Source organism: Gambusia affinis, linkage group LG04, assembly GCF_019740435.1.
Source record: "Gambusia affinis linkage group LG04, SWU_Gaff_1.0, whole genome shotgun sequence".
Classification (NCBI taxonomy): domain Eukaryota; kingdom Metazoa; phylum Chordata; class Actinopteri; order Cyprinodontiformes; family Poeciliidae; genus Gambusia; species Gambusia affinis.
The window spans coordinates 19,877,038-19,904,396 of record NC_057871.1 but is presented as its reverse complement, the minus strand read 5'-3'; the positions used below and the strand labels follow the sequence as shown (position 1 = coordinate 19,904,396).

Below are 27,359 nucleotides of genomic sequence, written 5' to 3'. Positions count from 1 at the left end.
ATCAATACGACTGAAGATAAACGCATGGATGAGTTTCTCTAGATCTGGCTGAGACATTAGTCCTTTAATCCTGGAAATGTTCTTCAGGTGATAGAAGGCCGACTCTGTAACTATCTTTATGTGACTCTGAATGTTCAGGTCAGAGTCCTTCACTACTCCCAGGTTTTGGGCTGATCGCTGATTTTTAGTTGTAATTACTGAAGCTGTGCACCGACTCTAGATCGTTCCTCTTTAGGTCCAAAAATAATAACTTCAGTTTTGTTTCTGTTCAGCTGGAGAAAGTTTTGGCACATCCACACATTTATCTGTTCTAAGCATTTGTTCAGTGATTGGATGGGGTCAAAGGTCAGCTGGTGACATCATAATGTAGAGCTGTGTGTCATCTGCATAGTTAAGGTAGCTAATATTATTTCCTGTTATAAGATGAGCTTTGTTAAAGAAATGTGTGGGTAGGACATCCAGACAGCAGGAACTGGAGCTGAGTTGGCTTATAATTTCCTTTAGGGTTTTATAATTAAGTAGTTGAAATTGGGTAATTTTTCCTGTATTTGTTTTGTTTGGGCACAGCATTCATACTGGCTTTATAGTGGATGTGCAGATTAATCTTCTGATTTTTAAAATTTTCTCTGAAAAGAAGCTGGAAAACTGGTTGCAGGCGACATTGGATTGAAATTCAGGTGGTAACGTCATAGGAGGGTTTGTGAGCCTGTCAACTGTTGCAAATAAAGCTCGAGCATTGTTAATGGTTTTGTTCATGACATCTGCAAAGAAGGCCTGTCTTGCATGTTTGGGTGTTAAATGATAGTAACGTAGTGTTTCTTTATAGATGTCATAATGAACGTGAAGTTGAGTTTTACGCCATTTTCGTTCTGCCCTACAGCAGAGTTGTCTTGCAGATCTAACTGTTTGTGCATTTCTCCATGGAGATTTCTTCTTACCAGACCCAACCTTCATTTTAATTGGGGCAATGGAATCAATGATATCTGAAACTTTTGACTGAAAATCATTTACCAACTTATCTACGTCATTAGAGCTTAAGGGTGAGGAAGAAGAGTAGATTTGATTAAATGTTTCTGCTGTGCTTTCAGTGAGAGAACGTTTTGTGATGGTTGCTGTTTGTCCAAGTGGATTAAAGGATAAAGAACTTTCAAAGATAACAGCAAAGTGATCCGACAGGGCGACATCAGTTACAGAGACATTGGAAATATTCACAGCCTCACTGATAACCAGGTCCAGTGTATGTCCTTGAGTGTGTGTTGCTCATTTGACATGTTGTGTTAGACCAAATGTTTCTAAAATATTGGAGAGCTTTTTAGCCCCTCTGTCTTGGGAGTTGTCAACATGAATGTTGAAATCACCAACAATTATTAAACAATCATAATCAATACATATGAGAGATAGAAGCTCATTCAAGTCAGTAAAGAAATTTTCCATTTATGTTTTGTATAAAGTTAGTGTTAAAGTTCGTTTGTGGCCTTTAACCTCTATTCCAAGATGCTCAAAAGAGGTGACGTGATCCAAGGAAATTTTACTACTATTTACAGTATTCTTAAATATTGAAGCCACGCCTCCTCCTTTTTTGTGTTTTCTATTCTCACTTAAGAAATTGTAGTTAGGTGGCACAGATTCAATTAGTACGATCGGTTCATTATTGTCATTCAACCATGTTTCTGTCAGAAACATAACATCGATATTATGGTCAGTGATATCGATTAATTAATAGAGCTTTAGCACAGAGAGATCTGGTATTTAAAAGAGGTAGTTTTGGTGACTTGGAGGCCAAACGTTCTTGAGTCTGAGGTTCCTTTAGGCAGGGGAACAGTCTGAGCTTTGAATTAGGTTCGCTGTATTTTATGTTTCTGTTTTTTGTAAATCTTCTTGTAGTGATCTGGACAGGTAATGTCCTGTTTTGCAGTGCCGGGGGGCCAGACACATTCTGGACTAAGACGGATGTAAAGATAATATCTGGACCCCGGCCTCAGACCTCAGAAACGCAGAGTGATGGATCCTCTGGGAAGTCAGAGGCAGGCGGCTTAAATGAAGTGAGGTCTGTTACATGAGTGCTAAGGAGAGACGTGCCAAGGCGAACCTGTTGATTCATTCCATCTGTACATTTAAGAAACTCTGGTCCAGAAGACATTTCTTCATAGGTATCTTGTAAATCCTGTGAATGAGTGGGGGAGCAGAGAGGGAGGGGGGAAGGAGGAAGGGAACCAGTCGCTTCGTCTCCAGTCGATGTTGTATCAGCTTGTTTTGGCTCCTGATACACGGAGGGTTGCATCCTAGTCAAACATCCTTGAGCCTTGTTGTTGCTGTCCTTGTTGATAAAATAAAAAAGGTTTGCAGTGAGTAGCTTTATCCCATGTTTATCAAGATTGCGTCCGTCTCTTCCAAAAAGGTGAAAGTGCTGCCAGTAGATCCAGAGATGATCGATGAAGGTCACTGAGCTGGCAGAGCAGGTTTTAATCAGCCATTTGTTTATCATGCCCAGCCTGGAGTGTTTTCCGTCTCCCCATTGAGGTGATGGAATTGGACCACTGAGAAATAACTTCATTTTTAATTTTCCCATAGTGTTAAGAAGAATATTAAAGTCCTTTTTCAGAATCTCAGATTTTTGCTTTGCCAGAGATCGTTGGCTCCAACATGCACAACTAAAGTCTCAATATCTGGCTGACCATTGGGTAGAGAGAGAACGTTTTGAGTTAAATCAGTTACATTGTCACCAGGAAAAGAAATCACTCTTGTTTTCTTGGGATGGCAAATATAACTGATTCCATTTACTGCCTCATCTCCAACAATAAGCACTTTTGGCGTACCTTTCATTTTCCTGGTGGTCGCTTTGTCCTTCGGCGTTTTGGGGGGTGGATGTGTCTGTCTTGCCTCATTGTTGATGTTTTGAAGGCGAGGTTTCACGCAGAGGCTCAGGCTGGATTGCAGAAAATCTGTTTTTCAGTGGGATTCCCACGGAGTCAGAATGTTTTGAGGTTTGGGCTGGTCGCTTTGTCCTTGGGAGCGGAGTCGGTGGAGCCGTTTTGGTTGCAGCTGCTTGTTTGTTTTTCTTTAGTTGAGGTTGAAGGTGGGTTTCGGCTCAGATGATTTGTCCAGGTGAGGGGTTCTCCCTGTCAGTCGCCTCATCGGATCTGCAGTGTGAGACTTTTGCTTCGGCTTGGCATCCCAGAGCGTTCCAGGGTGGGCCGCTTGATGCAGGGCGTACGGTCTCTCCATTGATTTGAGGAAGAGTTTCCACAGGTAGCGTTGATCTCAAAGTTCACCTCCAGCAGTTTGATCTTCATTATAGACTATAGACTGAAGTTGTTGTATAATACTGCTAATGTCCCCAGGCATTTTGCCCTGGTTCAACCTGGAGATGAAGAAAAGTAAGGTAAAAATAAAAGTAAGAAAATCCCCCAGTCCTTTAGGTTTGAAGTAAACCTAAGGACCGGGGTCCTTTAGGACTATAACCTATTATGGTGTATTTAGTATTTGAACTATTAAAAGAACTAATTATAAAACAATTTTTAGAGGGGGTGTCCAGGATTTGCAGTTTGTAGATATTTACATGCACCGAATGAAGTGCATTGAAATGTTTTACAGCTAAATAGACTCTAATCTGTATAAATTTCATACCTAATTTATGTGTTAACAACAGTAAAAGAAAAATGTTGGAATGAGAGCTACTTTAGCATATATTTGATAAAAGTTCATGCAAGGTTCATATGAGAAAAGAGAAGAAAGAAGCAATCACAATGAACTCGCCTACCAATATTTCTTAACTTTTGTAAATCTAAATAAAACTTTGATCAAAGACTGTGGCTTTCTTCAGGTAGGGGCTGTTTTAAATTTTTTTATTTTGATCTGTAAATATAACATACTATACAGCAGTTATTTAGTTAGAAAAGCCTTTAAAAGACATGTCTCAATAAGATTGACAAATGCTACAGTTCACATACATCTGGTTTTCCTTGAACAGAAAAATGTCCTTGGAAAGTTAGAATTTCTTTGGATCTTCACTTTTTTTTCCCCCCCGTAGTTTGATACTTCTGCTGCAGTGTGACAAAGTGATTCTCTAAGGCCTTTTTAAAAAAACAAAACAAACATTTAGATATGATTCTCTCAAAAATAAAATTTTTTATTCATTGCATTCCCTTCTTTGCATTAAAAGCTTTTTTAAATTTAATAATCTCTCATAGAGCTCATTGAAACGGTTTGGAAGAAGCACACAAAAGCTTTAAGAGCAACGAGATAAATAAAATAGAGACAAATAAAAATTACACTTGCACATATCTGGCCTCTCTGGTTTGTCGGCATAATGACTGAACGTGTAATTAGTCCAGTGAAACGATGCAAAGCCCCGTGCCTTGAGCTGTCTTTATATTTTATCGGTCTGAAATTTTACCGATGAAGCCAAGTAATTCAATCGATCAAGGTTTACCTTGAAGCGTGTCACAGCAAAAATGATTACTTGGGAGTTTTTTTTTAATAGGAACTGCCTGTTGTGCTTAGTTTGCTCTCATATGCCAGAGGTGTTTGTTGCTGTGTGCATGCAAAGCATACATCAAGATGGGTGGTTTGGCTTCGGCATAAGACTATGGTGAAAGAGAGTAGACGAACAAGAAGAGTGATTTGGATCTTTTAGCTGCTTGCTGTGACTTTCTTGGAGAGGCAGAGCAGCCTCTCGTATCGGCTTTTTGAAAAGGTAGGTCAGCGAGACCTGAGAGCCGAGGCAAAGCAAGGTGAAAGAAAGCGCCGAGAGCTGTAAGGGGGGGGGGGGAATAAAGGAAAGGAGAAAGACACAGAAAACGAAGCAGGAGATTGCAGGGAGTGTGCAATGCAATCCTTGGGGGTGTAAGTATTTGCTGTTCTGCTTGTCAGGGTAGCATTTGCTAGCTCTGGTTGACTCTTGGTGCTTTAGCTGAATACTGATGAGGCTGCCTGCTGCACAGGGGAGCTGGGGGGAACACTGTGTGTTTGTGTTAAGGTGTGTGCGTGTGTGTGTGTGTGTGTGTGTACACAAAAAAAAACGTGGAATAAGGAGTCTGGGATACACAGAGATCAGAAATCTGGGTGAGAAGGAGTGAGAACATGAGCAGTCAGCAGCTGTTGAGCATCCCCCAACATCGCCCACTCTCAATCCTTTTATGTTTTTCCAGAAGTTGCTGCGGCTGTCTGGCCTCAGGGCAGCCCTCTGCCACATATGAAGCCACGCACAAATAAACACTCTAATCACAGGGCGAGATCTTCATTCTGCTTCAGATAACTGGATGACCCAGTTCAACTCCGTGCTGCCAGCTTACATTGTTCTTTGTTCCTTTCTTTGCATCAGTACTCACATACCCACTTAACAATAGATATGTTATTGGCCGTTATTCTCTTTGTGGTTTACAAGTGTTTTAAGGTGCGCTACATTACCAAAGGTTTGAGACACTTGCTTTTACACAAACTTTAATTTTAAGTGCATCCCATTTGTAATGCGATAGGCCGTAACATGAAGCAGTAGGCCGCACCTTTGAAATTATTAGAGCTTCAGCTATTTTGAGGAGGATTTTCACAAGGTTTAGGTCTGTGTTTAGCATTTGTGAGGTCAGATCAGGGCGACCCACCACTGCTGGGTATGTGTTACCTCAACCACTAGTGCATTTTGGCTTGCATAATTATTTTTATTCCTGTATCTGAAAGAGAGAAGGATGAGTTTTAATGATATATGTATGGATATCTTTGACGCTGCTTTCAAATGATATTAGGTATGCATGAAAAATTAGGTGAGTATTACAAACGCGTAACTATGACTTTGTATTTTTGTGATTTTATGATGTAAGCACTTTGAAATGCCGTGTTGCTGAAAGGTGCTATGCAAATAAAATTTGATTGATTGATTGACATAATAAATATATACAAATCATATGAACTGTCAAATATATATAAAATAGTCAGTAAATTGCACTGAGCCTAAAAAAAAGCATGTTTAAATCAGGTTATATTTAGTACTTACAGATTCCTAAACTGTATAAAAATATCCTATAGGGGCGTTCTATTTTTATTTTCCTTTTGATCAGGCCTAATCTTAGCAGCAAATCTAAAAAAGACAGTAAGTGTAGGTATGCCTTCTTGTTTGGGTATGTCATACTGAGATTTCCAAAAGTTACACCCATCTTTTCACCGCTTACAATAATGCCCCACCTTTTAGATGTTGTGCTGAATTTCTTTTTTAAATGGCCGATCATGTTTCTGATGCTTATCTAAGATGAACCTGTACTTATGGAAGTAATGAGAATACCAAGGTTAGATGATTTAAGGGGTAGTTTTGTTATAATAGCGTCCTTCATAATAATGTTCAGTGTTCAGGCCCAGATAATAAAACGTATAAACTCCAGTCACATAAGTGTGGGCTTAACAGCCGACGACCAGCACTTCCCTGGAATAATCTGTATTGTCGACATGTCTTTGACAGATTACATCTCTCTTAAAGGTCATTGAATTAATGTCCACCGTGTCACACAATTACAGAGCACATTGACTCCCCACTAACCTTTACAGCAAGTACACATTTGCATCTGGCCACATTAGCATGTGCAAGGCAGACTCCCTCTAGACATTACCTAAATAAATCCTGAAAATCTTCCTTTCTCCCTTTTTACAGTCCTATCTGTGAAAAGCTGCTCCATAGTCCGAGGTTTTTCTGATAGATTTATCCCTTTTTTTTTATTGTGCCAGGTATTTCCCAATGGGCCACCCTGTGTCAGTGCATCTCTACTTCCACCTAGACCAGTTCCAGGGTTACCTGGTCAAGCACCATGCCACCAACCTGGCAACAAGCAAGCTGGAGATCATGGAGACCTGGGTGGCACCCAAAAAGAACTTTGAGCTGACCACGCTCCCAGGCAGCACATTCAGCCGTCTTCAGTTTGCCGAGGTGAGTCTTATCTGTTTATAGTTTGATTATTTTTATTTTTTTAAATCAAGAACATCAGAGTGTTTACTAGAGTCTCAGTGGCTTAGAAATGTCCTTGTAACGCTTGCAGGACAAGCTACATACGACTGGCTTTTCTTCTCAACGTTTTTAAATCAGAGCTTGGTTGGTTGCTACTGAGATCTTTCGGCCTTCTTCACGTCATCAAACGGGGAATTTTCTGATTCCGCAGACCTGGGAGTATTCAGGCCAAAAAATACCCCAGAATAAATCTAGAATTACACACAATTTGCAGTTTATTGCTACGGTGACATTTTATTCATTTCTTTATTGCCCATAGTTATAGCAGCACATCTTCACACAATTAAACCATTGCCTGTGATGGCCTTGTAAAATGTGAGTTGATTGAACGCACCCGAGTCTACGGGGATGAGTGCCTCACGTGTCGCTCGTTTGTTGCCTGCTAATATAATGACTCCTCACCTTCACACCGGGATGCTTCCCCTGATTGTGTTGTTATGTTAATCTTTGTTTCTGTTTAGGATACAGTCACTCAGCCGTGATGCGACAGCCAGTCTAGTCTAGAAAGAAATTAACTGAGCAAATATAAATTTACCTTTTTCTCCCGGCATTATCCTGCTTTGCGAGGTGCAGAAATGTCAACAAATCTGTCAGTGAGTTTGTTTGCTTTGTTTCGAGTCTGCAACCAGCACATTCTCACGCGCCTGGACTCACCTTCACCTTGTTCACCTTTGGGCACCGACTCAGAAGGAATCAGAAAGAGACGCATTCTGTGTGTCAGGCCTGCGAAGCCGTGAGTGACAGAGGAGCAATGTGAGCGGTGGCTTTTATCTGGATGCTAGGCTTTGGAAAGCATTCGTCGTCTGCTGCAGCGCCTTGACTGTCACTCAGTTTGTCCGTCTGTCAGTCAAAACGGGCAGAAAGAGCTTAAATGAGACAGCCCGACGCTGCTGCAGAGGGTCGGTGCTTTTTGTAAACTTAGCAGATATGAACCATATTACTCAGGTTTTACAACTGTAGTTTCTGAGATAAACCACACGGCTGGCTGAACAACGTGTTCCCTGTCCTTTAGATATGTGCAAAGCCAGACACGTTTCTTTCTTTCTTTTCGCTCTCCCTTCTCTGCCTCCTGGGCGCGGGTATGGCTCTTTTTGCACCTTTAATATAGAGGCACTCGAAGCCAACACAGTTAAAATTAGTATTTCACTTATTGCACGGATTTGACATTGAGAGGTTTATTACTCTGCTGTGTAAATCTAACCAGTTTTATCCTTGCTCATAGCGCATTGTTCCAAAATTTATACAGATATACACGCAGTACCCTTCACATTTATGGGCACCCCTGGAAAGATGTATTAAAGGCCTTAAAATTAGTTTGCTCTTTGTTTTAGTAGCCTAAGCTTTAGCTTAAGTACATTTATTCAGTGCTGGAAAAAATCTTTTACTTGTGTTTCACAGAGCCAATAGCACAGAGCTTATTAAAGGAGTCCTATACAATGAATGTACCTAATTTTGTTAATCTATTTTTTTTATTACTTGATCAAAACCTCTTGGAAATATAATCCAGACATTCGTGTTTCCTTGGAGTCAAAATATGACATGACACTCTTCATCAGAAGGTTACAGCATGTCTATAAATGCCAGAGTTTTTTTCAGGTGTGGGTTTGAAGCGTAATGAAGTGTGATAAATACCATGCAAAGTTGTAAATGACCAAACTGTTTCTGCCAATAACCTGGAAAGGGTTATAAAACCATTTCTAAACCATTTGAAATCCATCACTCTACACTAAAATAGATTATTCTCTTGTGGAAAATGCAAATCCCTGCAGGTGTGTGCAGCCTAGCAAAGCTGCAGGCTCGTTTCAAAGCCACAGGACCTGGACACCAATACTGTCAGAGTCAAATGTGAGGTCAACTGTCTCACAGCTGACACACGACCAAATTGGGCCCTCAGTAGGACAGTGGTCTCAAACATAGCAGCAAACAAATTAAATTGGCAAAAAAGAATGAAATCAGGGTGCTGCAATGGCCCAGTCAAAGTCTTGACCTGGTTGTTCTGCTGGGGTCGAACCGGAAGAAAGCTGTGCAGGATTGCTCACTGGGTTCGAACCCAGACCTGACCATCAAACAAATAACTCTGGCCTCATCTGACCCGAGACTTGGGTCAGGATTGAGTCGGGCAATAAATTTAAACTCTAATAGTCAACAGAAAACAACAATTAGCATCCAGGGATACATTGATAAACTTTGTTCCTGAGATGTACTTAGTTTTTCACTCACAGGTCTATTCATCCTGACTTAATGTTTGTCAACTAAATAAGGACAGTTTGAAATTTGTACTTTGTAAGCTCAAGGTGAGGTCTGAATAACTTTCAAGTCATTAGTCATTTTTACTTTGTCCATTTGCTGTTCTTTTTTTGACAATCAAAAGCTACTGGGCCTCGCTTAAGATTGATTAAACTATAAACCAAAGTCTGTTTTGGTGCCAAAAGTTCTTCCTCAGAGTTGGACACATGTTCTCATCATCCGTCTCGTCACATCCATCTTTGCCCCGTGTCTTTCTTAGCATTCATCAATCTTTCCCTGCGGGTTAAAGAGAGCCCCGTGGGAATCTGTCAGCGTTGCTCCTGGAATCCCTCTCTTGTAAAAGTCTGAAGTTTGTTCACCTGTGTTTCATTTTCCTCCTCTAAAAAGTGTCACTAATGAGCCTCCAGGGGTGCTCATGCCCTGTGGTTTCAAACAGAGCCAGATGTAGAGCGAGACTATCCATGCCCCTGATTGATCAAACTGACCTGCCTTATTTAATGGAGGTGTCAGACTATTGGCGCCGGCAAGCTGGCGATGTGGAGGGAGCGTTTGTATATAGGGGGTATGTTCAGGAAAGTAATAAAAGTGAAATATAAAAAGTTGCTAAATCAGGAGTTTCTCCTTCCAACTTTCTTCCTTTCAAGCTTTCATAAAACTTTGAGTGATTAGAGTGAGATCTATTAAAGAATAGGGATCCAAACACTGGGGGAAGGGGGGGGGGAGTAATGACAAAGCTGCCAGTTCAGTAATAGTTCCTCAAAAAAGCCAATCATCCACCAGAGAAATAAGGCTGTGCTTTGCTGAGAGGTCATGCGATTTAATTGGGTATTGGTCTTAAGCCAAAGCCTAATGAGCAGACACACAGCCAGTGACGAGCTAAATGTGGAGGTCATTGTAGGCTGAAGCTGAAAAGGGCCAGAAGGTAATCTCTCTTTGGCCTGCTTTGGAAGAAGTTAATAGTTAATTTTCCATCAAACTTCCAGCTATTGTAATAAGAAAATGCTGTGAACGTTGTTTGAGTACAAACTGTTGGCCGAAATTTGCATTAAACCTGTTAAAATTTGTACCCATGAACAAGACCTTCCAAACTATTTGAACTTCTTTATTCTGCATTAAGAAAGGTTACGCTCAACTTCAGATCACTGGAGAGACAGTTGGAGGTCAAAAATGAAAAAATAACAACAAAAAAATTTGCTTTAAGCCCTTTCAAGTTAACACTTTGTCGAACTACCTTTGACTGCACGTCATGCGTCTCGCTGCTTCACGCATCTAGAAACTGATACTTTTGTGCCAGTACTTCTTCTTTCCACTATTTCCAAATTGGGTTTAGGTGTGAATTTTCACCAGGCCGAACACATAAATATGCTTTATCTAAACCAAACCATTTAGTTCTGGCTGTATGGATAGTCTTCTGCCAGAAAGAGAAACACTGCCTAAATATCAAAACTTTTGCAACCTTTAACTATTTGGACCTACGCCCCCCCACAGCATGATGGTGCTACCACCATGTTTTGCCATGGTATTGTTCAGGGTTGTGTCCTTTGTTAGTTTTCTGCATAGGGTTTTAAGTGAGTCATAAAACTACATCTTACGGCGCCCCCTAGAGGACAAGGAAGATTTATTTTTTCTTTTGCGTTACCTCGCAGAACTTTTGCGATGTTTAGTTTAATACGTTATTTATAGTGGTATCAGAGAAAACAGGGTTAAATACAAATGGGCACAACACACTTTTCATATCCAACTCAATCGTTTTCATTGAAGCCTTTTTTCTCTGGTGCTGCCCAAACTAAACAGCAGCGTGTTTATAATACTGTCTTCTTCTTTTTCTTCTTCTTCTTCTTGTTCTTCTCAAGGAATGGATTTGGCTTTTGGTTATTAGGCAGACAGCTTGTCAAGCAGTGTTTATGTGCCTCCTATTAAACTCTGTATGCTTAAAATGCATGTTCAGTTAAAGTAAGGCCTGTAGAGCTTAAAGGCTATGCTGCCCACTCGTCTGGCTTGAAACAGCTTGAAAAATGTGCTGTCTGGACTGCAGCAGAACCTTCTGTTCATTATTTACTGTATGTTGCACTTAATCAATGCTTGTTGCCGAATAAACTGAGGGCAAGATCCAGGGGCAAGTCTCTTGAGCTTCCCTCCTACCTGCGACGCGTAAGCATAGGCTGCCTTGTTTTCCGCAACCTTAAGTTTAGACGGCCGTTTCCAAGCTCTCCCTGGAACACAATGCAACATTCAGTCAATAACACTGCATAACTTTGTAAAGCTTGATTGTAGGCTTCAGTGTGTGTGTGTCCATCTGGCATAATGCAAAAAAGCTATTCAAAAGCCAGACAAGGCAGCTGATTTGCTATATAAAGCAGATCACGCTCCACGATGCTGGAACGGCAGAAAAATCCCCAGTAATTGAGATGAAAGCAAGGTGTCTTTACCAGATGGCCAAGAATCTCCGTCTTTTCCTGTTGGTTTCATTTAAGCAAGTAATGTCTATTTTTACCGTGCACAGCAATCTAAGCTCTCTGAGGATGTAATACTGAATCAGTTCCAGTCAGCCATTGATCCTCCAGCAGGGTGAGGCTGTATTAATCAGCTACCATTGTCACAATGAGCGCTTCCAAAAGCAGACTTTCCTCTCACATTTCTGCCGGCATGCCCCAGGCATTTTTTTCTGTCAGTTTTGTGTATATGTGCATGTAAATGTGTGTGTGTGTGTGTTGCTGCCTTCCACATCATCCTCATGGCTCCGTGTCTCCTTTTGCATACTCATTTAGCTTCCCTGATGTTTAGATTTGTTCTCCCTCTATCCATCCATCCGAATATCCTTTCTTTATTCAAATTCAACTAAAAAAACATTTTAAAGACTCTTGCTGCAGGGTCTTAAGGGTTCTTTTGCTTCAGATGTTTTATTTATATATATATATATTGTCACACTCTGAAACAAAAATGGTGAAACAGAAGCACACTTTAGTGTAAGATGAAAATGATGAGTGGAAAATGCAGTTTTCAAATTATTATTTTATTTATTAAAGCTGTAGTATGTAACTTTTACATTACAAAATGTTTTTTTGTTTGTTTGTTGTTGTTTTTTGTAATATGAGTCGGATAATCAGTGAAAAAAAAAAAATCAAGCTCCTCTGCCTCCTCCCAGTTGTCCTTCATCCACTTGCAGAAATTCACGGCTCCCAGTCAGAAATGACCAATCGGAGCCAGGAGGAGGATCTTATTTCTGTCAATCATGTTTGTGTATGGGTACTCTCTCCCTTGCTTTCTGCTGCATATCACGAGTCTGCTGTGAATGCTCAAGCTAGTTAGCATAGCCACTGATGACGGTGGCTAAACGTTTTTCCTGTAACAGGAAGTTGATTCTCCACCATTGGCACAGCTGGCATTGGCATTATCCAAAGCACACCACAAGAAAATTTTAAATTGGCAAAATAAATAATTAAAATGTAGGCTTTGCAGTGGTCTAGTCAAAGTAAGGACTTATGACTGAAATTCAGTTTGAGATGCTATGGCTTGGCCTCCAACTAAAGTCTTCCACTTGGATGTAAAAGACTCATTGGCAGCTGTAATAATTGGTTTACAGCATTTTTTGCTGCCAAGGGCATTTTCAACATAGACACAGGTTTTAGCTTAGGTTAGAAAAACTCACTCGCTAAAAAGTAGACGTTTGGTATATACTTGAAAAACTAACACACTATAAGATTGTTTTCTAAAATTTTGACTTAACCTTCAGATAAATAAAACACGATTTTGTCGCTGTGCCCTGGCTGTGTCCCTAATAAAAGAGATTCTTTGCACTTCAACCCACATCAGCATGAAGAGAGATAGTTGAGGAGACGCCACAGGCAGTAACATAATTGCAGATCCAGGGAGGGACTGCAACAAAAACAGCAGCAGCAGACAAACAAGTCCACTTCAATATGTGCCGACATAAGGATGACGATTTTTGTCATTTTGTTGCTGTAAGTGGTCATTAATTTATATTAGGAGCAGAGGAAACGTCGCGTTGTGCATGCAAGAGAGCAATCGATGGAAAACAGCGATTAGCATTACAAAGGCGATAATCTGTCTGCATTCACAGGATGCTTAGATCAGCACCCCAACTCTGAGATTCCCAAAAGTTTACCAAACATTCCCAAGTCCAACGCAGCCGTCAAAAATTCAGTTCTTGTTACATCTCTGTGCCATCGCTGACTTCATTTTGAAACGCCTTTTCAAATATAGCCAGGTTCTGCAGTGCTGCTGTCCGGGTCACATAGCGGCGCTTGGTCAGTTACTGTCAAAAGCCAGTTTCTTGTTGCGTCTCTGAAGATAAACATTACTAATGAAAACATCAGATAATTTGACTTCAAGCAATCTATGCTATCCCTTTAACAGCATCTTTTAAACTGACGTTAAAAACCAATGCTTTGCAAATCCTCGAACACTAACTATAAGGCTAATAAGCATTCGGTAAATAATACCCTGAAGAGGCTCGTTGTTCCTCAGGCAGTCTTCTGGTGCAATCCAAGCTGTCAGCCTGTTTCATATTCCACAGCTGTACTTTATGCTTCTAATTCATATTCAGATATATTTTACTCACTGATACTGCCTGTTCAGTTTTATTCTCACTTTATTTCTCTATATATTGTCACAGAGAATGCAGCCTCTTCCAGTGCTGGTGGAAACGTTTGAAAGCCCCTTTTTATGTAGCTCTTCTCTCTAGACTGCCGTGATTTTTCCTGTCAAAAAAAAAAAGGCTATAATGGAGGCGTCTAGATATACTCAGAGTCTTCCACTGTTTTGGCTTTTTATTCACTGATCAGAGGTTGTAATCTTCTTCACTGTTTAGAACGAGTCTGTCTCTCGGTGAGTAAAGGTGTTCATTGCCTGCTTCTGCCACTCACGCCTTGGGGATGTGGTTGGGGCGTCACCGCATGTTTCTTTCGCCTCTCTCCCAATCCAGCGCGTTGCAGCATCCGTCTGAAAGAATACCATAAACGTGGAAGAGGAAACGGATCAGGCTTGTGGAGGGCAGTTGTGATGATTGAGGTAGATTTTGGCTGATGGGAAAATCATGCTGGGGACTGCTTCTCGTGATAATTTACTGCAAGTTTGGTGTTGCTGCAGAAAAAGGTTTCTGTAGCAAGTGACATTCTGTTTATTATTCAGGTCTGCATAAAGTCCTATGAGTGAATTTATAGCATATACACAGTTGTGAAAAGTTTAGAATACCACATTAAACATTAATTTCCTTTAAAATGAATGACCTCATTGATTATGTTTGAAAAACAAAGCGTTGTAGCTACAGATAGACACCAAAAATGTATTTTTCATTACTCCTTGGAATAAAACATCAACAAAGCTGGACCTTCTTTGGCTGGAATAACGTCAGTGAGATACTTCTAGTAGTCGTATTCCTCAGGAATCCTGTGAAACATGGTAGAATCTGTGATAGTGGGCTTACCAGGCCTACAAACCATGACACTTACACACCCCTGCTTCATAACTGACTTGAATTTCTTTTCCTGGAGTACTGTATATTGTTTGAGAATAAAATCCTCTGCTCTGGTGTCCAAATAATTCAATTTTAGTCAAAATGACATTTTCCCAGACATCCGGGCCTGGAAAATCTTGTTTTTCTGGTAAACTTCAATGTGGACTTCTTGTTTTTCTTAGAGCGCACCCGTCATGAAAGTTAATCTTCTGCAGTTTCTGAGGTTTATGCTGATTGTACAGGCTGTGTACGCTGTCATATCCACAGTGGCAAAAATCTGCCGTGGGTCCTATAATTACATTATAGGGTTTAGTTAAACCCTAAGATCTTGTGGTCGGCTCTTAGGATAAATGTGCTTGTTGTGAGTTGTTTTGAATGTCCTCCATTCTTCCATATACAGTGAAAAGAGCATTCACTCTCACTTCAACTTTCAAATGCACAACAAGCTAAATGCATTTGTTGTTGCATTTTGCAAAAATGTTGAACATTTCTTTAGCTTTTATTGTATGTTTACATAACTCAGCTCTGTTAGTAGTGTTCAAATTGATATTAAATAATTACTTGTTAAAAAATGTGAGAAGAACCCACAGGTTGTTGTGGGGTGCCCTCATTTGTCCACAAGTCTTTATGCTCACTCCTCTCAATTTTCCTTTTGCTTCTCTCAGATTGGCACAGAGTGGGACGCTAAAGAGCGCATGTTCAGGAACATCGGTGGCCTGATGGGCCCCATGGATGAGACGGTAGGCATGCAGAAGTGGAACAAAGGCCCAAACGTCACAGTCACCGTGGTCTGGATCGACCCCACCAACGTCATCGCAGCCACCTACGACATCCTGATCGACGCGAGTGCAGAGTTCACCCACTATCGTCCGCCGCTCAACCAGCCGCTGCGACCCGGAGTCTGGAACGTCCGAATCCTACATAACTGGAGCCCCGTGGCCGAGATTCGTTTCCTTATCGTTCCGCTGGCCTATAACAAGCACCAGCCCATAAGACAAGGTGAGAGGCACTCATACACCTTCTGTTGTAATCAGCATTTCTCATTTACTACAGCTTGAACATGACATTGATTTCAGCCAGAGAAAACTCCAGCAATTTCTCTCCCTTCTCATTACGAGGATCAGTGTGATGGAAAATTTGGGGGTTTTAAAACAGAAACATTTGAAAACTTTTGTACACCTTGAAGCCACAAACCACTTTAATCAGCAGTCGGTGTCTTTCCTTCAGTCGCTGCTCTCTGTGTGACCTCAGTCTAATGAACATAGATTAGATTTGGTCCCTCGGCTAGCTCAAACCAACTTCTTGTTAAAATGGAGCGAAGGTAAAAAAAAAAGTTGGTTTCTACCATTCTAAGACTTCAATCTCAAATGTTTCAGAGGTTCATCCAAACTCAGTTTTATTGACATTCAATCAAATGTCACGTTTGATTTTGATGATTACAAAAAAAAAAACCTTCATTTTTACAGTGAACAGCATGGTAGTCTGCAGATAACCTTTCTGTGTAATACTTTATCTAAAACAGAATGTTTTCAGTTTCCAAGGAATTGTTTTGTTACTACTCTGAAATTAAGACAGCTGAGATATTGTAGAAATTACAGGGACATTGTTTTGATACTTGTCCACTGTTCTTTTTCCTTAGATAATCCCTCCAAGCAACATAATCATGTTTTGCTATATTTGACTCAAACAGACCCAGACACACAAGATCTTTCATATGAAACGCATAGACTGTAATGCAAAAGAACATAATCAAATTCTGCTTAGTCATATCTTCAGGTAAGATACTGACTGTTCATAACCACTTCACAGAATCCCACTTTTAAAAGTCCATCTTAATTCTAAATTTTAATTGTTTTAATGAACAAAATTTTCAGTCCTTAAATCTTTCTTTTAATCTGAATATTAATTAGTAAGACAATTTGAGCCATAACAAGGATATTAATCGTGGGCTGAAAGTAAAACTTACTTGATTAAAATATCATTTTTACTTATTACTGATGTGTGCAGACTTTCACATTATTCTCTGCTCACATCTAAATCTCTGGAGTCGATGTTTTAACTCCAACTTTATGTCATTCCACTATCAGGCAGTCGCTGAAGTTTTCTTTTGTTTATAATTTTTTTTCTCGCCGACACTGACATCATGTCAGATGCTATATCGAGCAGCACGAATGCTACATTGGCCACGAAGTAATGTTTGCTGATTTAGGTGTCCCAAAAGATCCAAACACACACACACCCACGCACACAGCCTTGTATCTGCAGTGATGCCCTTTTTAATCAAGCCTCGGGCCTCTACAGACCCTGGTTATTTGTCATCAAGTCACCCCTAATAACCCAGCGAGCAGCTCATACATACTAAACAGAGTGTTAAACAACAGCGCACTTAGCCCTCTAAAAACAATGACACAATTAAATCAATCAGTCAGCATGGGCAAGAAACAAGACTGCAGTGTTCCAGTCCATAAGCCACCAGTTTCCTCTGAAAGTCACATGAGAGCTGCGATCCCGACTTCAGCGTAATCAGTTCCTCAGTTCAGGCAGATTATTAAACCCAAGGAAACTTGGTTTAATAATCTGCCTGAGCTACTTTAATGACGCAGAGAAACTACACATAAAGTTGCACCTGTCGCCTCACGCGAGTCTCTCATGAGACGACACACGACTAATACGTGTTTTTGTGTCACATATTAGTCACAAGTAAATGGTCGTGCTGACAGTAGTCCAAGTAAGTTATTTTTCTACTCATGGTGGTGCGTCTGTGTCCCTCCACTGCTCTGCCAGCAACCGAAACTTTTTCACCGAACACACGCGCTCTGAGCTGGGACAGTAGGAGGTCGTGAGTGTGTCGGGCTTCAGTTGAAATTGGGAGCGCAACGATAAATCAGCCTCGATTTTCTTGCGTGAACAGAAGCTGAAGTAGAAATAAAACTATGAAGGTGTTAAAGTATTGGAAACCAATATCCACTATATTAAGGCTTACTTGTTCCAGGCCGCGTTTCTTTCAGGGAAGTTTTAAAAACACTAAAAAATTTTAAGAAAGGGAAGTTGGATATTTTCATGCTTTATTCCAAAAACATGGAACAAAAAGAATGTTGCTTTTCAGACAATCACCAGTATTTTTTTTTTTGGTATCAAAAATGCTGGGATATGAGAAAAAGGTTTGAAATATAAGTAGCTATATGGACAGTTTTAATTGGCCATTAATAAATCTCCATTGCCATCCTAAGAGTGTCGAACAATATTAGTTTGCTCCAGCAGGTGTGTGGTTGATATATGGAGTTATGGTTTCAGTATTTTACTCTCACAAAATAAAAAAAATAAAAAAACAAATACAGCAATTAGACACTAAGAAGGATGTACTGCACCACAGTTTGTCCATATATTTTTCTGTTAAAAACTACGCTATCAGATGGAATAACTGCATTCTTGACTCCCAGCATGTGCTTTGGTTTTAGCGTTTCATCTTGCTGCTTGTAATTTACTGCTGTGTCTTGCACCATGTTCCCTTCCTACATGCAGTGCTGGTAAAACTTTATGATGTGGCAACACCACACACACACACACACACACAGGTGCGCATTTTACACAGATGCAGAAACAGTCTTTCAAGGTGCAGAGCTTTATAACACAGCGATAACACAAAGCGAACCGTCTGATGTGCTGACTGCACCTCGGGTTTGTGTGCATCGTTCTGTCACAAGTGTGTGAAAAGCGCTGATGTCTGCAAACATCTGGGTGTGAGGGGAGGAGTGTTTTTTTTTTCTTTTCTTTTTTTCCTATAGCCATGCTTGGAAGGGATGGCTGGCATCCCAGTTAGGAGACCAGTGAGGAATTTAAAGCTTCACTGGAGCCCAGGGTGGAGTGGGTGCTTTAAAAGAGAAGCTGTGTTTGTGATTTCATAGCCTCCCTTCCATGGCTTTGTCGTCACAGGAAACAGGAATGAGGGCATGTCTTGGATCTTTCTGTTTACATAAATCTGGCATTGCGACAATGTGGCACGCCACATCAAAGGCACTCTAGGGAGATCGAATTGCAGATTTAAATCCAAGCAAATTATGAACCAGTTTGTACCTAATTCCCAGGTCTCACCACTGTTCACCGCTGTACAAAGCATTTTGTATTTTGAAAAGTTTGATTCTGACTTGTTGAACAGTTAGCGCTCTACTTCCTGTTATAAATAAGTAGGGAAATTGGGCCTTTCTGGCTCAGCAGTAGACCTGTGTGGCACTGGCGTTCTTTTTCGTAAATCTTGAGCATCTTCACACTGAAACTGAGCTCTAAAAATTCACACGTCCTTCATTATTCTCTTCCACTTTTCAGTTGTCAAAGATTTAGAGTGACTGCTTCATTTGCATCGAAGCTTCAAATGTAGACCAGGATAGAAGGTAAAATAACAGAATTTTTGATTTTAATATTATAATCAGATTCGCCTGACCCAAATGTGATTGTTCAGGTGGTGCCGTCACAAGATGTCTGCATGGGAACCGCACATCGGTGTGTTTTTGGAGTCATTCAACAGCAGTCTTCAGTTCTGGTTCAGTCAGGCCACTGAACTTCTAAATAATGTAGTAATGGAAACGAATGGTAGCTTCACGGTGCGTTCAAGCACTGTTTGTACATTACATGCTCAGGGTTGAAATAACCTTAAAATGATTTATCAAGCTTTATTGTTATTAAATTTAACCAAGATGATGAATAACATCCACAACCTATTCCAAGTGTTAGTATTGTATACTAATTGTATTAAATGACAGAGGCTTATCAGAAGGGGGCCTCTATTTATTTTTTTTAAATAAAATAAATAGTTTATTAGTACAGTCTTTATTATTACCCAGGGAAGCAAATATGTGGTAACTATCAAAGAAAAGCTTCTTGAATTATTAGTTTTTAAGCTATTAGCAAGTTAACTCTGACTCAAAGGTGCACACATAGTCTACGCCACCATGTCAGCAAAGATTTACAACACGCTTATGAAGAAATATATATATTTACATGAAGCAATGCAGGAGATTCAAATTCCAGTCTTCTTTACGCATTCCAGTAACCGTCTAGCTAGTAAACACTGAGCCGGCCATGTTTACTCGGAAACAAAATACAGTAATATTTGCTTATACTAAGCCCTGATCCATCCACCTTGAAATATGCTTCAAGGTGTGTTTAGACTCGGAGCATGTTGAGATTTTTGGATAACAATTTATGATTTCAATGGTGAAGAGCCTGAAAAATGGCTGGTTAGATTTGATCAGCTAAGAAAACTAAATTATACAACAATAAACTTTGTTAGAAACAGGCCAGCATTTTATTCATGAACTGTTGAGGAAGACCTTTCAGAAATAGTTTAGTTATTTTGGAGGTATTTCAGCAACGATTATCCACTGTATGACTGGATGCGAATGCACCACCAAGTTAAAACGTGACTGTAAAGGGCAAAGAGAGGAGCAGCTAGTGGAGGAACAAATCTCAACGCTGGAGCTTGGCTCAATACAACAGCTGTGTGTTTTCACATGTTCAGCATATTGTTGTAATTTCATGATGCCTTTGAAATGCCTTGTTGCTGAAATGTACCACACAAATACAATTTGATTTGATTGATTCTTTTTCCTCTCCCCTCATCAGGATGTTTGATTTCATCACGGATATTCTTCGGCTTTAGATTTTCAGTTTTGCAGCTCCATAGTCATTAGTATCTAGAAAGTCTACATTTAGAATACAGTAACGTTATGCTGCGATGTTTAATCATTGCACTGCAAAAAGACAAAATCTTAACGCTTAGAGACATTTTTCCCATATATTAAAGTGTCTTGTTCCATTGGAAGATTATTTCTCTAATCACCAGTACTTTTTTCCTCAATATTTAGGAAGTTTTGACCTAAAACAAGCTCTTAAATCTTGCTGAAAAGTTGCTTGCAAGTTCGTTTTGCCTTATTGCTAGTGTACTAAGAAACTAGACCAAAAATACTTGGCAAAATTCCTTTGTTTTTGCAATGTGATCATGGTTATTAAACAGCACCGCTCTCATCACTTGCTCCACAACGGCAGCCAGACTCAGGAGGGGAACCTCAATGCAGCTGATGGAGCACTCTGTTCCCCATTCACTAATTTAATCACCAGTTCAGAAGGAATATTGGGTCAAACTCCACACTGCGGCTAAATGTGGGATTTTCTTGTTGTTGTTTTTTTTTTTACCATGTTTTCCTTTAACTAATTAATAAAAATTATTAGGTTAAAGTTACGGACCTTAACCTTAGATTTAAAAAAACAAAAGCTGCTTTCATTACAGCTCATCCCTGACTCTGTCGTTTCCTCCCTGTCTTCAGAGGACACGCTGAGGCTCCACAACGGGCCAGCAAAGAACAGCTACATGGAGCAGAGCTTCCACGGCCTGAACCCGGTGCTCAACATCCCCGTCAGCTTGGCTTACGTGGAGCAAGCCAAGAGGAACGCGGCCCTCACCGGACCGGAGCTCGAGGGCTGGGTGGACGGCCTCGTGGGAGAGCTGTGGGAGGCCGCCGACATCTGCGCCGTCGGCCTCACCGCCTGCCCCGTCATGCAGCCCTGTGCCAAGAGCCCTTGGAGCTCCATGAGCCCGGATCCCAAATCCCAACTGGGAGCGCCGCACCCCGACGGCCGCATAAGGTAGCAGCGAGGCCTCCAGCTGGACGGGGGTCCGTGACACTGTTTGGTTTTATTTATTCGAGAGGCTTATTGCAAGGGGTGCAGGGGAGGAGGGAGGAAGAGGAGAAGCTCTTCTTCTGCACCTCTGAGCAGAAGCAAAAGGAAAAAAGGTGGAGTCCTTCAGCGTGCTGTGGGTAAGGCTGTCTTAAAAGCGAGGGGAAGCATTTCTCTGAACCTCCCACAGAGTTTATTCCTCGAGGGGATTTTGCTGGCTTTGCTATTTCACTTTCTCAGTGTATTTATTTTTCTTTTCATGGCTGAGTTTTACTGTGATAAAACGTTGCAATTTTGGAGCTTTTTACTGTGCAGCCCAATGAATTGTGACGCCCTGCTTTTGGGCTGTGTGGCCATGCGAGTCTGAACTGTCGACACTGCTGCAACAAAGCCTTAGTGGGAAGAGATTCACCAGGAGGTAGCCGAGCACTGACACAAACCTGGCTCCTAAAACCTCATCAACAGAAACACTATGACAACAGCTGACCGATAAGCACCCCTAAACAGATTAGTAACATTTTGTGACAGCTCAGATTTTATTTTAATTTTGTTTATTAGATAAACACACCAGCCCTTATATCTGTCTATAGGCACCCCTGGTAAGGATACGTAAGAAGCCTTAAAAAAAAAAAAAGTACATCTCCTACTGCAGTAATATAATCTCCTGATGAAAAATTTTCCAAGTTTGTTTTTGGATATTTTTATTTACCTCTTTGCCATCTGCCCCTCACTCTGCATGTTAGCAATTTAAGCTTTGCTTTTCATGCAGCCTTTCTTGTCATGCTTCCAGCTGTATTAAGCTTTTTTTCGTTTATCACTCCGACCGTAGATATGAGGGTCGTCATAATGGTAAAGTTTCAACTCGACAATCAAAAATCTAAATTTTTGATTGTTTCTCTAAAAGCAAAGGATTCCTTGTAATACAGATCAAAAGTAACAAATTGTTCCGTGGCAATATTTTTTATTGTATTAGAGCACAACCGATATATAATCAGTAATTCAGGAAAAAAAACAACAACTATTATTTAAATTTCTTTTTGTTCAGCAAAAACTGAACTAGAGCCCCTAAAAATGTAAAAGTGTTTAAGGAAGAATTCAGAATTCATCCGTGAAATCAACTGGGAGAAAAATTATTTTAACATTTTGTTCCAGGATCTGAATAGGTGTTCTGGGTTTTGTGCTCTTTCACCATTTCGTACCAAACTACTAACCTCCTCTTCCTCAGCAGGAAGGGGAGGAACCGAGTGTCTGCATTTCCACAGTGCTGCTGTGCGAAGTTGTGTGCCAACTTGGGGACATGAAAGTTGCTCAGTTGGTGTCTGTTGTGTCGCAAATAGCACCTAACTTCCTTTTTTATGTTGATCATACTTAAATATTGTTTATCTTGACAGTCCTTGTAGACATGGACAGCCTTAGACAAGTAACACATCTGCCTTACTTGGTTTGCATAATTAGTAATTCAGAAAAACAAAAAACAGAACTATTATTTAAACAGTCTGAACAGTCAGGCGAGAAGTTAGTCTTTCTAACATCCCATTTACAGAGATAAATTTCCAGACTTTATGATCAATTTTAAAAAGAAGTAATGAAAACTTAATCAGTTTCACTAATTTTCACAGGGTTTTAATTTCTAAATTTGTATTTTTTTTTTCTTTTCTTTTTACCAGGGGTGCCGGTTATTGTGTGGGGAGCTGTAAAATCACACATTTCTGCAGTTGAGTGCCTGATTAGGTTTCAGACCAGCTGTGGCTGGTTTTGTTTTGTTGGGATAAAAATGCCTTTTTTGAATAATTAGTTAATTGGAAAAAAATATATATATTACACAAACAAAACCTGCTTGCAGACATTTGTAAATTGTGTTACTTTGTTTTGAGGTTTAACATTTACATAGATTAGACTCTTTTTTTATTATTATTATAATAGCCAGGGTTTATGACAGGCAGAAGAGAAGAAAGTAATAGTTTCTTCTTTTCTTAATTCAATCTGCCTCAAACTTGAAACTAAATTACCTTAAGCTATCATTAAAAGTCTTTTGTTTGTTGAGTTTATTCCAGTCATTTCACAACACCTAATGTTGTACATAATTATTCAAGAATCTTCAAAATTGTATGAGTGAGGAAGAGGTATTGTTATTTATTTCTAAGTTTATATTAATACTGCTATTTTTAGTCAGTGACTAAATAACTGCAACGCTGCCTTGGCAGCATGATGAGTATTTTTTTGTAAGGAAAGCCGCCTTTATTTACAAAGGCCATCACCCCGAGCTTAATATTGTACGTTTTTATGGCCCGCACTTGTGTGTTTGTCTGTGTTGTCCTGTCTGAATAAGACCTTCTCGTCCCGGTTTCTTTCATGGCTGTTTTCAGTGAAGCTCACAAGAGAAAAACGGTGCCTGAACTTTTTCACATTTTGTCATGTTACAAGCACAAACCTATGTACATCGTACTATTAAGTTTGCCCAACACTTTGCAATGCTCAGTTACGAAGTGAAAGGAAATAAGATGCTTGATTTTGTTTTGTTATGTCTGAGATTGAAATATTTGCCTATTTTTTTTCCAACATAGCTCAAACTGACTCAGGCGGCAGGGCTCTGCACATTACAGTCTGTGACAAATACTGCGCCATGTGTCCACATACTTGCTTTAATGTGATTCCCAATAGGCATCGTCTTGTGTTTTTACGTAACTTTATATTCCAATAATAATATAAAGTTCAACCTATATATCTGTCCACACGCATGAGCCTCCTGGCGCCATGTTTAATTTTTAACAGGAAGTTGTGGTTAAACATTCTGATTGGCTGATATAGGTTTTACCTTTGCGTTACACTGCCCCCTATGGGTTTGGCATGTTTAAAGCAACGTTCAGTGGCGTATCTGTGCAGGTTCACGTGAATGGAAACCTTTCTGAAACCGTTCCCGTGTCTACAAGGCCTCAGATTGAATGTGGAGCATGGATTTAGTCCTGAACTTTGACTGGGCAATTTTAACACAAGAATACGCTTTGATTGGAGCCGACCCATTGCAGCTCTGGCTGTATACTTAGTCGTTGTCCTGCTGAAAGATGAGCATCCGCCTCACTTTTTAAGTGTCTCGCTTCCACAATTTAGCATCTTTTGATCGAATCCAACTAAGTTATTTGTCTGTAGCGAAGAAAAGCACTCTCACAGTGTTGTCTCTTGCATGTTGGCCAAAAGATTTAATTTTTGTTTCGTCCCGCCAAGAGCTTCTTTCGCCACACGTTTGCAACATTCCCTATATGACACTTAATCGAGCTTTCTCCTTTCCACTGGTCCAGATTTTTTCCCACTTCACAGTTTTTCGTTTCTTTGTGTTGCGCTAAATGTTAATTAAATACATTATAGTTTGTAGTTGTAACGTGACAAGCCTGGAAAAAGTTGAATTCTTGCAGAGCACTGCATCTGTAGGAAAAATAGAAACTGTCCTCATAAGCAAATCCTCTGGACAATGCGTGGACTTGAAGGAGAAACTGTGTCTTTTGGTGTTGTTTCCGAATGACAGTGAGTGGTTGTAGTTGTCATGCTGTGACAAAAAAAATGTAAAATTTCAAGTGAATATTATATTGTATCTTGAGTGCAAAAAATTAATAATTTATTAGACTTGTTCTTCGGCACCTTGTCAGCTCTGCTCTCGTTTGAAGTAGCTTTTCTCTCATCAAGACAATCTCCGGACACTTGCACCAACTTAATCACACTCGGGACGGCAACTGATCCTGAACAAGGAGTTCAGTCACATATTTGCTTTACCTTGAAAAACAGTTTCATCTGAAGCCAATTAGGTTTTCAATCTGTGATTGTCAGCATTGTTTAGTCGTCACATGAGCTAAATGAGTGGTTTTGCACAGGCTAATGAAGAGACATTACTGTTCATTAACGTCAAGTTCACCTTGCCTCTCTGTCAGATGGGGAGGAATATAACTGCTGTCTCTCTTTCCTTTCATATCGACTGTTTCTGGTGTGAAACGTCCTCATTCTGACCGCCGTGCTCTGAACCGCTGCGTCACACACACACACACACACACACACACACACACAGTACTTATTCCGCTGTAAGCTCATTGACAGGCTTGGATAAAATTAATTCAATGTGATTTAATGTGAAAAGTCATATTTTGTAACAAAATGATTAACAAATGAAGATGTACTGTATATAGGTATTTTGTATTGAAATGTTGTTTCAAAAGAACACCATTAGTGTAAATACAAAGGTGGCGAATTGACACTGAAGTGTGGAGAGTTTTTTGTTGTTTCTTTTTTCAAAAATGTTGCTAACTGGACAAAAAGAGTGAATTCAGTGTTTTATCAATTAAAAGACATAAGGTGTTTCAGTATCTCGGACTGCTGAGAAAAGGCAACTTTTTCCTGTACGTGTCCCAGAGAATCCAGATTGTTGTTGTTCTTGCTGGAATGTATTGTTGAGCATCTGTTGCACAAATATCTCTGACTCATCATGTCCCCCATGTTATTTTATTCAGAGAGGCTCAGTGTGCCTTAGCTGATTTTTAGAACCTTCTCTGTCCATTACAGAAATATTTGTTTATGTTTTGTCTTTGTTTTTTTTTTTGTTTTTTTACCTCATGTGAAGAAAGCCATGAGTCCATCAAGTGATCTATCAGTAACTCTGACACCAAATTGATGTCTGCTGTTGTATATATCATCAGGCCTTCTCTTACTGTGATCGACTTTTCTTTCTTTTCTTTTTTTTTTTTTGTTCTTCCCTTTTGGGGATTTGTTTGATCAAACTGGCTTGTTTTACTTTTCTTTGACTGATTTTTGGAAATAAAATTCTGTAAAACAGCAGCCCATGTGGATGTGTGATGTACTGCGGTCTACAGCACTGAACCTCTAATGATCAGCAATTTACCAAGAACGGTTCTTGTTCCAACCTCTCTCTATGGGTTGCCTCCTCCAATCTGTGGACCTGTAGGTTAATTGTTTCCTGTAATGGGTCTGCAGGGTTAGCAAATAGTGTTTTATTTGCTAAATGCCAGGATCATAAAAGATTATTTTGGTGATCCTAACTGACCTACAATGCAGTAAATATGTGATATGAACTGGATGTATTATTAAAAAGAATGGATTTATAGTGTTTCACTTCTTCCACATTTTGTTATGTTAAAACTTTGTTCCTAATTGTATTAAATTAATTGCTGTTTTCTAAATTATTCACACAAAAATTCTATTATGGCAATGTGGAAAAAATGGTTTTGAGGGTTGTTTTTTTTTTGCAATTTGATTGAAAAATAATAAAAAACAAGAAGTCAGATTTATGTGAGTATTCAAACCCTTTTCTTTTTTCCTTGCTCGACTTTTGAAACACGCTTAGCTAATAGTAAATGCATGAAATGTCTTAAACAGTGAAATTAAAGGCTTTTAATAAAAATAAATATTCATATTTGAAGCAAATACTTCAAACATAATCAAATAAAAGGAAATATTTTTATTTATTTCATACTAAAAAAATCAACAATGTCATTTCTTAGATAGTTTTAAAGGTATTCAATTTGAGTGATAATCAAAAGCACAGTTGTTTAGACCAAACTGTGGGGCTATTTAAGAAAACATTTAACCTGACATCTTATTAAAATGCAGCAGCACAGATAAACCAGAAACGGCTCGAATTAAATGCTTTTTTTAAGCAGAATCACTTTACTGACAGCAATGCGCTCCATTGTAGCTTGTAAAGACTTTGCTTTGTTATATTAATATAATAAAATTGTGCATCACAGTTTCTAGCCTTCATAGAGACAGTCACTTTTATTCTCTTGTCATAAATCTAACCCTCACATTAACATCCAGCAGCTCAAGTGGTTCGGCCACTTTCTTTATCTCACAGGTCGTGTAATCCTGTGACAGCAGTGGCTTCAGAGGGCATCTCACTCATTGAGTCTCTGCGGTTAATCCAGATTGCAGACCATCCTTTCTTCACCACATGCTGCGGCAATCTGGTCAGAGAGT

General features: G+C 39.8%; 1 protein-coding gene across 1 annotated transcript in view; it reads left to right on the top strand.

Annotated features, from left to right (window-relative positions):
• xylt1 (xylosyltransferase I) overlaps positions 1-26,640 on the top strand; it is a 105,298-nt gene extending 78,658 nt beyond the window's left edge. Inside the window, exons 9-11 of the mRNA XM_044113687.1 lie at positions 6,712-6,910; positions 15,377-15,710; positions 21,032-26,640. Of these exons, the coding sequence (XP_043969622.1) occupies positions 6,712-6,910; positions 15,377-15,710; positions 21,032-21,354 (856 nt within the window). The 3' untranslated portion in view covers positions 21,355-26,640. The remainder of the gene's footprint in view (positions 1-6,711; positions 6,911-15,376; positions 15,711-21,031) is intronic.
• Positions 26,641-27,359: the final 719 nt, after the last annotated feature.